The sequence below is a fragment of the Sebastes umbrosus genome, chromosome 11 (genome assembly GCF_015220745.1).
Source record: "Sebastes umbrosus isolate fSebUmb1 chromosome 11, fSebUmb1.pri, whole genome shotgun sequence".
NCBI lineage: Eukaryota > Metazoa > Chordata > Actinopteri > Perciformes > Sebastidae > Sebastes > Sebastes umbrosus.
The window spans coordinates 12805599-12817763 of record NC_051279.1 but is presented as its reverse complement, the minus strand read 5'-3'; the positions used below and the strand labels follow the sequence as shown (position 1 = coordinate 12817763).

General features: G+C 40.8%; 1 protein-coding gene across 2 annotated transcripts in view; it reads left to right on the top strand.

Annotated features, from left to right (window-relative positions):
• The window catches only part of grik5 (glutamate receptor, ionotropic, kainate 5), a 98821-nt gene that overhangs the window by 82105 nt on the left and 4551 nt on the right, over nt 1-12165 (top strand). For both annotated transcript variants that reach the window (XM_037784955.1, XM_037784954.1), the window contains exons 14-18: nt 212-321; nt 543-716; nt 4739-4904; nt 6007-6232; nt 10305-10433. In XM_037784955.1, coding sequence (XP_037640883.1) covers nt 212-321; nt 543-716; nt 4739-4904; nt 6007-6232; nt 10305-10433 — 805 coding nt within the window. The remainder of the gene's footprint in view (nt 1-211; nt 322-542; nt 717-4738; nt 4905-6006; nt 6233-10304; nt 10434-12165) is intronic.

Below are 12165 nucleotides of genomic sequence, written 5' to 3'. Positions count from 1 at the left end.
TAGCGTATCACAGCACTGCAGACTTACTACCAGCGTGTGGTGAAGGACACTGCCCTCCTGTGGTGCAGAGGGGACACTCCCTGACTGCTGAGACATGACACCTTGTTTTCTAACACACTGTACCTCTCTGTCTGTCTGTCACTGTCTGTCTCTGTTGCTCCATCCATCTCTCCACTTCTCTTTCACCTCTTCTTCTTTCTCTCTGCACCAGGGTCGGAAGCCGGGTTACTTCTCCTTCCTCGATCCCTTCTCTCCAGCTGTCTGGCTCTTCATGCTGCTCGCCTATCTGGCTGTCAGCTGTGTGCTCTTCCTGGCTGCAAGGTCAATACATTACATCACACACACTGTACCCAGCTCTATCGCCATTTATCTTGTTGAACACGAGTTGCCTGTCACATATCATAGTATTTCACTTTACCTTACACAACCTCCCGCAGACAGATTGACAGGGATCGAATGACTGATCGTCGGTGGCTTGAATGATGTGACAGAGGTGCATTTGACCCCAAGGTCATTCCACTGTGCCTGTGTTTCCCCTCCAGGCTGAGCCCCTATGAGTGGTACAACCCTCACCCGTGTCTGCGAGAGCGCAAGGACATGCTGGAGAACCAGTACACGCTAGGAAACAGCCTGTGGTTCCCTGTTGGAGGCTTCATGCAGCAGGGATCAGAGATAATGCCCAGAGCCCTGTCCACCAGATGTGTCAGTGGGGTGTGGTAAGTTACAGGACGGTTACGTTTGTGTGCCGGCCAGTTTAAAGTCCCCCTCCACTCTAAAATGCATTTTGAGTATTGTTACTTCACTTGGATGTTTGAGCTTCACTGTGCAGAGATTGAGCTAGAGGGGGGAAAGTCTCTGTGCTCACGTTATTGATGAATGATTTTGTTATAATCACAACTAGTTTGGAGGCTAGTCATGGTCCAATAAGCAACTTACACGAGTGTGTTGTGGAAACCTGAAGCCTCCAGTGCACACACACTGAGAATAGACTTTTCAACAAAGATTGGAAATGAAAGATATTTGCATATTTATAGGATATGGATTTTTTCAATTTTAAGAATTGTTGTTACATTTTAAAGGTACAGTGTGTAGGATTTGGCAGCATCTAGTGGTGTGGTTGCAGATTACAACCAACTGAGTACCCATCCGCTCACTCCTCCTTTTCCAAGACTGCAGTAACGCGAGCTGTCAAGTGCAAAACCGTGGTAACGTTGTTCTCCACGCTCAGAGGTCATCCTTACCTTAACAACACTACTTTAGGAGCAACGGCTGGCGGTACCACGGCTTTGCACTCTGTGGCTCACGTTACCGCAGTTTCACAAGCGTGTCGGAGAAATACGTTGGCCTTCAGGTAACGTAAAAAGCGAAAGGCTCTCTCTAGAGCCAGTGTTTGGTTTGTCTGTTCTGTGCTACAGTAGAAACATGGCGCAACAGTATTAATAAAATACAATAAAAACACATAAAAATGGTAAAAAGGCTAGTAGACAAGATTATTTGATGAAAACATTTAAATGGGGGCAGTAAATACAGATTACAACAAGAAGTCCAAGCCATACAAATGAGACTATGAACAAAATTTAACAATATATGGTAAACTGTTCCAGATTTTAGGGGCCATAACTACAAAAGTTTAGTCCCCTTTATAAAGCAAATTCACTGGTTAACTAATTTCTGCATTTTACATCCGCTGTGTGAGATAATGACATTTAGATTTTAAAGTTTAAAGCATATCGCTCATAAGTTTCGGTCCCTGAGCACCAAGCAAACAGTACAGAAAATGCAAAGTTCACAGAAGTACTACAGTAGCCTGATGATATTCCTGTGGCAACAGAGTGACTGTGAAAGAGACGCACACACACACACAGTAAAGAAATGATAATCGCTAAGAGCTAAGGAGATAAAGGGTAGAGGAAGACAGGAAGAGCAAATTACACTGAGTTGAGCAAGATACGGGATAGGGGGATGTTATTAAGTACAGTGAGTACATGATGTTCTTCTTGAAGAAAGTTTTTAGATATGCAAAAAAGGTCATAGGAGAATCTCATCTTCGAGGTTGAGGGTGTAGAGTATTATCTCTTTGTCCTGGAAACCTGAGAGTTTGAGAAAGGTGATATGATGCTACTACTAAGTACTGTGAGACAATAAATGTTTGGGAATTTTTGCTATACTTTTTATACTGAGGTATCTCTCCCTTTAACATCTTTAGGTATGTAGAGTGGTACAGGAAGGAGTACTAAAACCTGTAAATGAGTTAGCATTTTAGCTCTTCCGGTTCACTCGTCTGGAAGTCAGTGGGCTTTTTGAATGGATTTTTAGTTAGATGCTTGAAATAATGTCCGTGGTTAACACAAGAAGAGATTTTAACATTTTATTCGACGACATAAAATACGTCAGTAAATATCCCACTCGGGAATGTTGAAGCTTTCACTTGTCTTAAAAAAAGGTGGTTCCTAACAAGGGGCTAAATGAGACTACTAAACGTCATCATGCCGAACAGCAGTCCGCCTTAACTTAGTGGTGGTGACGTGAAGTCATAGTATAGTTCATTTATAGACTAACGTTAGCTTTTTACTTCTGCCGATTGCATTTACGTTTCAAAAATCATAAAAGTGGTGTTCCTTTGTGGAGATTATCTTGCTGAACAAAATGTCTAAGCATCATAATCATTTATTTGCCACAATAATCCATAACCAAATGGAAAAATCCCATTGGCTTTTTGTCGAGAGAACCAGGGCGATGCTAACTTCCTGGTTGGCCTACACAAATTCGTCATCCCTGCAGCTCTCTATTAGGCCATTTTGGGCTATTTTGCAAATAAATGAGCAGGACTGATTCATAATAATATTGGATTTTTATATGATTTTCAATGAGATAAAATATCTTTATTTGTCAGGTTGTTCCAGACATTTTCCAATTTACTATATCATGATATGCGCCGATCAGCCATAACATTAAGACCACTGACAGGTGAAGTGAATAACATAGATTATCTCGTTACAATGGCACCTGGCAGTGGGGGGGATATATTAGGCGGCAAGTGAACATTTTGTCCTTGAAGTTGATGTGTTGGAAGCAGAAAAAATGGGCAAGCGTAAGGATGTGAGCGACATTGACAAGGGCCAAATTGTGATGGCTAGACGATCTCCAAAGCTGCAGCTCTTGTGGGATGTTCCCGGTCTGCAGTGATCAGGACCTGCCAAAAGTGGTCCAAGGAAGGAAAACTGGTGAACCGGCGACAGGGTCAGACCCAAGGCTCATTAATGCACGTGGGGAGCGAAGGCTGGCCCGTGTTGTCCGATCCAATAGAAGAGCTACTGGAGCTCAAATTGCTGAAAAGGTTAATGCTGGTTCCGATAGAAAGGTGTCAGAACACACAGTGCATCGCAGTTTGTTGCGTATGGGGCTGCGCAGCCGCAGACCGGTCAGGCTGCCCATGCTGTCCTAATGTTATGGCTGATCAGTGTATATCAATTTTGTGATCCAGAAATGGCATATACCCTGATAAAAGTTAGTTAATTACAAACTTTATTGTCCACAATGTGGAACATTGTCTTTGGCTTCACCACAATCAACGTGAGCTACAAAAAAGACAATAGTGCTTGGAGCTTGGAGCTCAATCATATGCAATCAAATACAGTTCAAATGATTTCTTATAGACATTTTTGGTGGCTCGTGGCAGTCTAAAGCAGCTTCCTGAGGGAAGCAATTCAAATTGTGGGTACAATGGATGGGATGGGTCACTTGTTATGTCAAGAGCTTTTTTTTGGTATTCAGTACATGCCTGCTGCTCAGTTGCATCTGTGGTTTCCCTATAATTTTACTGGTCTTGTTAACCACTCTTGACATTTGACATTCAACTGTGCGTACCAAGCGACCATGTTAAAGGATAAGATGCTTTCCACCAGATTCTTGTACACCACTCCAAGAATATTCTTGCTCACCCCGAAGTCATGAAGCTTCCTGAGTAGGTGTAACCTTGCTCTGCGTAGCTTTTTTAAAAACATATGTAGTGTTATCTATTGTATAAAGGTGTCTATCTCTATAAGTTCCTAAGTATTTAAAACAGCTAAACTTTTAAACAGGGTGCCCCATGATTGTTAGGGGTTGGCATACTGTAAATCTGTAATGTAATGTTTACTGGATATGACCATTTCTTTGGTTTTACTAATGTTTATCTCAAGAGCATTCGACCGACACCAGTTCTGGAGGGACATCACATGATTAAAATACAGACTTCCCCATCCAGTGTCTCCTTCACATAGGAGGCTGATGAGAGCCATATCATCAGCGTATTTAAATAAGATAAAATCTGAATCTTGGGTTCTGAATTCATCTTTAAACACTGAAAATAATAAAAGTGATAGAATGGTATCGTGTGGCGCAGCTGTGTTTAAAATGGTCATTTCTGACATGTTGCCATTTAAGGACACTCTTTGTGGACGGTCAGACAGAAAGTCTCTGATCCACAAGGTTAGACCATGATTCACTCCTAGATCCAGAAGCCTTTGCAGGAGGATGTTTGTCTTCATGGTATTAAACGCTGAACTAAAATCGATAAATAAAACTAGTGTGTAGCCAGTTGGAGATGTTTGGCCACTGTATCAACCAAAGTTAGGGTTGCATCATCAGTACCTGTTGTTACCTGCTTAGAAAGAACCCTTTCCATACATACAAAAGATTGTATCGCCCGTCCCTACTTACCCTTTTCACGTTTCCTCCCTTTCTCTCTACCTCCTAGGTGGGCGTTCACCCTGATCATCATCTCCTCCTACACGGCCAACCTGGCAGCCTTCCTGACCGTCCAGAGGATGGAGGTTCCCATCGAGTCTCCGGACGACTTGGCCGACCAGACCAACATCGAGTACGGCACCATCCACGGAGGAAGCACCATGACATTCTTCATGGTACAAACCACTGCCGCAGCCACGGCTCTGGGTGGCTTGATGTTTCTGAACGGTTTTATGTGTGTGTTTGTATCCGTGTTAAATTGTGTTGATTTTATGGATTTACTCGAGAATCTGACAATTTCCTGAATTACCTTTATAGCATACATTTTTTGTGTGCATGTGTGAGCTAGTGCACTTTTCTTTGTCTTTATTGCCGTGCCTAGAGTGAGTTGTTGTCCTCATATTTGCTACTATATCTCTGAGCTCCTCTGTTGTTTTCTTTATGGCTGTTTGTATTAAGTGGCTGACTGCCTGTGTTTGCTTATGAGAGCGCTCGCAGCATCTGTGTCGGCATCTGTGTTTGTCATGGAGCGCGTGTGTTTTGTCTCCGTGTGTAGGTGTGTTTGCATGTGGGAGTGTGTGTAGGTGAGTGTATAAAAAAACTGTTTATTTGTGTGTGCATGCACGGGAAATGGCTGCATGCCAGATTGTGTGTGTGTGTGCTTTGCCTTCTCGTGGTGTTTGTCTATACTGAGGATATAAGAAAGAGTGGTTGCCTACATAAGCCAGTTTCAACGCTACAGTACATTACCCGACTCAGTGCCTAATCCACACACACACATACAATACACAGTCGCATTATCACACACAGATGCCGCCCTCTCTCTACTCTTTTCCTTTCTTCTCACACACATGAAATTGTACACTTTAAACACTTAATCCTGTTTTAGAGCTTTCCATATTTTGCTAAGTGCTGAACCACCTCCTGCGTGCTGATTTACCTCCATCTGTATGAACGATGATGCATCAGCTACGCCATGAGCGAATAATCTGTTGCCTTTATTCAGGTTGCCTTTACCCCCCCTCTGCTCTCCTCTCTCCATTTCACGTTTATTTGCCATTGATGTTTTACTCTGCTTGTCATTATTCACACCCCCCTGTTTATCGAGGATGTATCTCTCTTTCTTTTTTTCCGTCTTCCCTCTTTCATTTTTATCGATTTCCATTTCATTTCTGCTTCAAAGACAGATACGACATGGTAGGAACCCAGAGTGTACAAAAACACGCGCATCTGTAATCAGTGTTTAATTCTCATTGTTGTGTTCCTGTTCCTCTGCAGAACTCGCGTTACCAGACCTACCAGCGGATGTGGAACTACATGAACTCTAAGCAGCCCAGTGTGTTTGTGAAAAGCACAGAGGAAGGCATCGCCCGCGTGGTCAACTCCAAGTACGCCTTCCTGATGGAGAGCACCATGAACGAGTACTACCGCGGCCTCAACTGTAATCTCACAAAGATAGGAGGCCTGCTGGACACCAAGGGCTACGGCATTGGCATGCCCCTGGGTAATAATACTAATATATCATTTTAGAAAGAAAACAAAAAAGTTCCTCTAGCAGCTTATAATATCATAACTTTAAATAACTTTATTTTTTATTTTATTTTTATCTAACCTTTATTTTACCGGGATAATCCTGTTTCATACAAACATCACATACAAAACATACATAAAAAATAGAACAGCAAAAAGTTAAAAACAACATAGAAACATAAAACGTTTCACATGAAAGAGACAACAGACTTAAAACAAACAGCAAGTTACATAGAATAGATAACTTTTATTTACTTGAAACATGTAGTAAAACCTGTAAACTTGATAAATTGATTAAATTTATCAAGTTGATAATAATTGATTAAATTTGATAAATTGAAAAGAAATTACATCACAACAATAACTGAGATTCATTAGTTAATTATAGTCACTTAAATGATCTGTAATGTTGTTATTTCATAATATGTTACACTTAAGAAGCAATCATCACATCATTAGAGATAACCATAAGTACTATCTGGTCTACTATCTATTTGTTACTTTCTATTTTACTGTATTTGCTATTTAGAGAAATAGATTCTTGTATTAATATTATATACATTATGAGTTCCGACTGATTTACAAACAAGGAAATTATTGACTCAAAGCATAAAAACATCAATAAAAAAGGATGGGAGATAGATACAGTTTAAAACATGTTAATGAAAAGCTTTGCAAGTCTTTGAAGCCTATAAATTGGTTTTGAAAACATCAATATTGATTTAGTAATTTTCAGGCAGAGCATTTCAAAGCTCCTGCGGCAAACACTCATTAATGCTATAAGGTTTTGGATTCAACGCTACGTTTGGCCTCGTCGAGGGATTTAAGGTCACGGACGGTCACAAATATGGCTGTCATGTCTTTGATTAGACCTATAATTTATCAATAAAGGCCTGAAATCAATTTGAAAATTAACAGCGGTCAACCAGTGGAGTGAAAACACAAGGGATGCAACACTGATCCTTTTTTACAAAACACTGCTACAGTATTTTACAGGAGTTTTGCCACAGCTTGTGGATTAATTCAAAAGAATATGTAGTGTCAAGACAACAACAACTTAAAGGGATAGTTTGGGTGTTTTGAAGTGGGGTTGTATGAGGTACTTACCCATAGTCAGTGTATTATCTATAGTAGATGAAGGTCGGCACGTGCCCAATTTGGAGAAGCAGACAGGAGTTACCGCGGAGAAGCAAAGCAATGTACTGCTGTTGACAGGGCAGCAGCAAAACATATTTTAGCCCCCTAAAAGAAAGGCTCATCTAAAACAATATCAGTTTAAGTGTACTTTATATTTAGAATATTTTTACCAGTTTACCTTGCTGTGAGACAGCTATACAGTCTATGTTTCTGACGGGGAACTGAAGCCGTTATATATGCTCTCGCCAAAGCCACCAGACTCCATTGGAATAAAACAGTAATTTTACCTCGCAGAACACGGGAGTTGCTGGTCTACCTGCTGCCTCAATCGGTTAGTTTGTTGATTATGATGTTAAATCACTAGTGCTCAAACATTTTTTGCTTGTGAGCCCTCAATATGAAGCAACATCTACTGTACTTGCAGCCCCCCGTCACAGAGTTCACTTGTTTGAACTGTGAGCAGTTCAGTCAAAGAGAGACTTCCCTTTATTAGACTGTTTCTTGAAGCCCAGAGAGATAAAACTATACTGTATTTCACAAGAAAAAAAAGCAAAGATTAGAGAAACATGTGAAAAATATAACATATCATTATGTTCCTCCCCTGGTAATCACGTCAATGACCCCTTAGATTCATCTTGCAGCCCCATGTTGGGGTCCCGACCCATAGATGGGGAATCACTGTGTTAAAAGAAGTTCTTGAGCTTTGTTTACCGTCAAAAACACGTCAGACATCCGGCCCGTTATGATCAGCAGTGTCACAGATTTACTGTAGTTAAAAATATAAAGATGTTATATATAACTAAGATTGTGTAGAAATGCTGATATAAAGGACTTTCTCTATAAACCTCATCGCAACCTTAATTGACTGTTGGAGAGGCAGAAACACCTGCATGAGATCAATTATGCTAAATAGACACATGTAGTAGTACTGATTGGTGAGAGATTAGATCTGAAAAATGTCTTGTACGTGCTTGATTTATTTTTTATCTGAGGGATTAGTAAGTATTTCAACTGGAAGTAATGAACATGCCGTTAATTGCTTTTCCACACACGTCCGGCTCCTCTGAAGCTCCTTTTTTAGCACACGGAGGTGGTGTCACTGCATCACAGTGATCTGTTCTAACGAACAGGATGAAGGCATGACCAGAGAGAGGGAGGAAAAGGACAGAAAGTGAGATATGAGGGACCGAAGGTGTGGAGAAAGATAAAGAGTTACTGTATATCAGCATGGAGAGCAGACACAGATATGAAGAGACAGGAAAAAGGGAGACAGAGGTCTTGAGGCAGACCAAAAGGAGAATATTTAGAAATGTTTTTTAAAGGGTTGGTTCATCCAAATAAAAACAGCAACATGTTTTCTTACTTACCTCTAGGCATAGTTACATTTAAAGGAATAGTTCAAAATTTTGGGAAATACGCTTAATTGCTTTCTTGCCGGTAGTTACAGTAGATGATGGATACCACTAGAGCTGCATAATCAATTGGTTGCCAACTATTAAATTAATCTCCAACTATTTTGATAATCGATTTATCGGTTTGAGTATTTTTTTAAGAAAAAAAAAGTCTAAATTCTCTGATTCCAGCTTCCAGAATATTTTCTGGTTTTATGACAGTAAACTGAATATCTTTGAGTTGTGGACAAAGCAAGACATTTGAGGAAGTCATCTATGGCTTTGGGAAAAGTGATCGACATTTTTCACCATTTTCTGACACTTTATAGACCAAACAACTAATCAATTGATCAAGAAAATAATCGACAGATAACTGCGACTTTCTTGACTTACAAAATTATCTTTTAAACTGACAAACATAATATGTGTGATTCATGGCGCAATTCAAACTAGATGAAAAAAATATTTGTCTCTCGTCGTTGACTACTGTTCGACGACCGAAATAAGGTCCCATGGTAGTCCATGGAGGGGCGGGACTTCCGTACAACTTGATTGGTTGATACCTTTATTTACAGCGCAAAAGCTCAGAAAATCGACCTTGTGACGTAAAATTCCCGTTCTATATAAAAGTATTAATGACAAAAAATAACAGTTCAATAAAATATATTGATGCGCAAATTAATCACGCGAAAAAAACCTCCCCCAGTGTGTAAAGCCCTTAACTCTTGGTCAAGAAAGTGAATAAGCACATTTAAAAAAAAATATTAAACTACTCCTTTAATTCCATATAATTCACTTTGATGACCACGCAGATATGCTGGTGGACTTTGGTACAGTGTGTAAAACGTTTCTATCAACATCATTGCGCTGCAGCAACAGTTCCACAACTCCCTCAGAGGGTAATATATGCTTGTAGAGGGAGGAGCTCAGGTTCTGTATTGCAGTGGGGTATAAAACGATTGTATTTTTGAAATGGTTTGTCACAGTGGGAAGTGATTTGTATCGCCTCCCAGGGGATAACGGCTAGAACAGGTGATCTACAGACACTATCCCTGTCACAATTCACAGAACACACTGTCAACAATTTTGCGGAAAGCAGTTCAAATGAAAACTGCTCACATTGCGGTGTGCTGATTATCTTCAAGGCTAGACGACACTAGGATAACTGAGAAAATATATTTACAATTTCTGGTGAATTGACCCTTTAAACCTTCCCATTGTTTTCTACTCTATCTAGTTCATGACATGCTTTGTATGCTGTCTGACTAGCAGCTGTACCACTGGCTCTGTCTGGTTGTAATCTCACTCTTTATCTCTCACTAATCCTCTCTTTATTCTCAAAGTAAGATCACTCGTAGCCATCTCAAGGCTGCAACAGCAAGTCCTTCGCCTTTTTCTCTCCTCATTTCATGTTTTTCTCCTCTTCTCAAATAACCCCTCTCTTGTTCGGGCTCTTTTTGCTGCACCTTTTTCGTCCTCCACCACTTGCTCTAATCCTGCTTTCCTGTCATTTCCCAGGGTCTCCGTTCAGAGATGAGCTCACGCTGGCCATCCTCCAGCTGCAGGAGAATAACCGGCTGGAGATACTGAAGAGGAGGTGGTGGGAGGGAGGCCAATGCCCCAAAGAGGAGGACCACCGTGCCAAGGGTCAGTCGACCGCAGCTGTCTGTCTCCTCTCCCTCCTTCTCTCTAATTTCCCCAGTAATAGTCTCCTCACTCTCCGCTACAGTCCAGCTAATGGCTAATGCCTAACCTAATGTCCTTGTGAAGGGTGCTTAGCACAATCTACTCTCCCAAATGTCTTCTGTTTGTCTCAGGTGGTGTGTAATGGCAATTTTATTAGAGGGAGTCTGTCTGCTCACATGTGCGTGTTGATGTGCATGTGGGAAAAAAACAGACTTCATGCCTTGCTGTTCAGCATCATTGAGCTTCATCTGTACTGTGCAGCTCAAGCGTTCAGGGCCCCATAATTCTGGTAATCACTCAGCCACTTCATCATGGGCCATTTTAACTTTTTAATTCAATTGAAAGAGCACTCCAGAGATTTAGTATTGCACTTATATAAAATTGAGATACTTGCAAGACACAGATTTTTAAAAAGAATGGTCAAAATTGGAGCTGCAGAAGCTGAGAAATCCATATTTTTAGCTACACTTATAGACCTTCCCGGAGGGGTTAGACCCATGTCTATCAAACTCCCTGCAGTTTGTTACGCAGGCTGTCGATTACAAATCTGCAGAAGGTATTAGCACCCAGGTGTCTGTAGCGAACAATACTATTTGCACCCGGGGCAGAATAGCCAATGTGGCTATTTACACTCTGGTTTATACAGCATGTCAGAGACAAGCACGCAGGTGTCCTCGACCTGGGCACACATTAGATACTGTATGTGTGTATGTACTACTGTATGTGTGTATTTCCTAAACCTAACCAAGTAGAAAACCAACTGAAACTGAAAATAATAGTAAAAAAAAAAGTCATCTAAGTGTGAAAATAGGCATTTAATGGGACTCAAATCCTGGCTTCCTAGATGAATGTCCTGAGTTTGACCCATTCATCCACCACAACCTACTCCCTGCACACATTTTGTTGCTCTTAATATTACTACTAGTATACTACTACTACTATTAAATCCTTCTCGCCATTAGACTCCAAGCCCAACCTAAGATTACGAAAGTGAGGTCACTTCAGTAATTTTCTCAGACGTAAAGGAATAGTTTGACATTTTGAGGAATACGTTTATTTGTTTTCTTGCTGAGAGTTAGATGAGAAGATTGATCCCATCCAGCAGCTGATTATCTTAGCTTAGCATCATGACGGGAATCAGGGAAATGGATAGCTTTGTCCTCTAAAGTGAACACCAATATTTATCATGTCATATCTTGTTTGTTTTATCTGTACAAACATCAACGTTTTAGAATGAAAAGTTTCTTGGCAAGCTTTAGAGGTGCTGGTAGGCATATTTTGATACCTTCGGACGGAGCCAGGCTAGCTGTTTTCCCTTGTTTCCAGTTTCTTGTTTTTTGTGCTAAGCTAAGCCAACCGGCAGTAGCTTCATATTTATCGTACAGACCATAGACTGTATATAAGAAGTGGATGAAGTGGTCACACTTTGGTTTGTGGACTGCCCTTTTGAAGCCTCGAGTTCGGCATTTTGGTCGTCACGTTTTTTGCAACCAGAAGTGACACGAGAGGGTGGAGCTACGTACAACCGAACGCTGATTAAGACATTTTTAGGTGATACACATTTTACAGTTAACTTTCATGAACTGTAAACACACTGTGAAAGGGTTAAAGATCTAAGATGAAAACATGGACAATACCCAGACCGGACAACGCCATGGTAGGGACCTGTCAATCACAAGGTAGCCACGCCCTA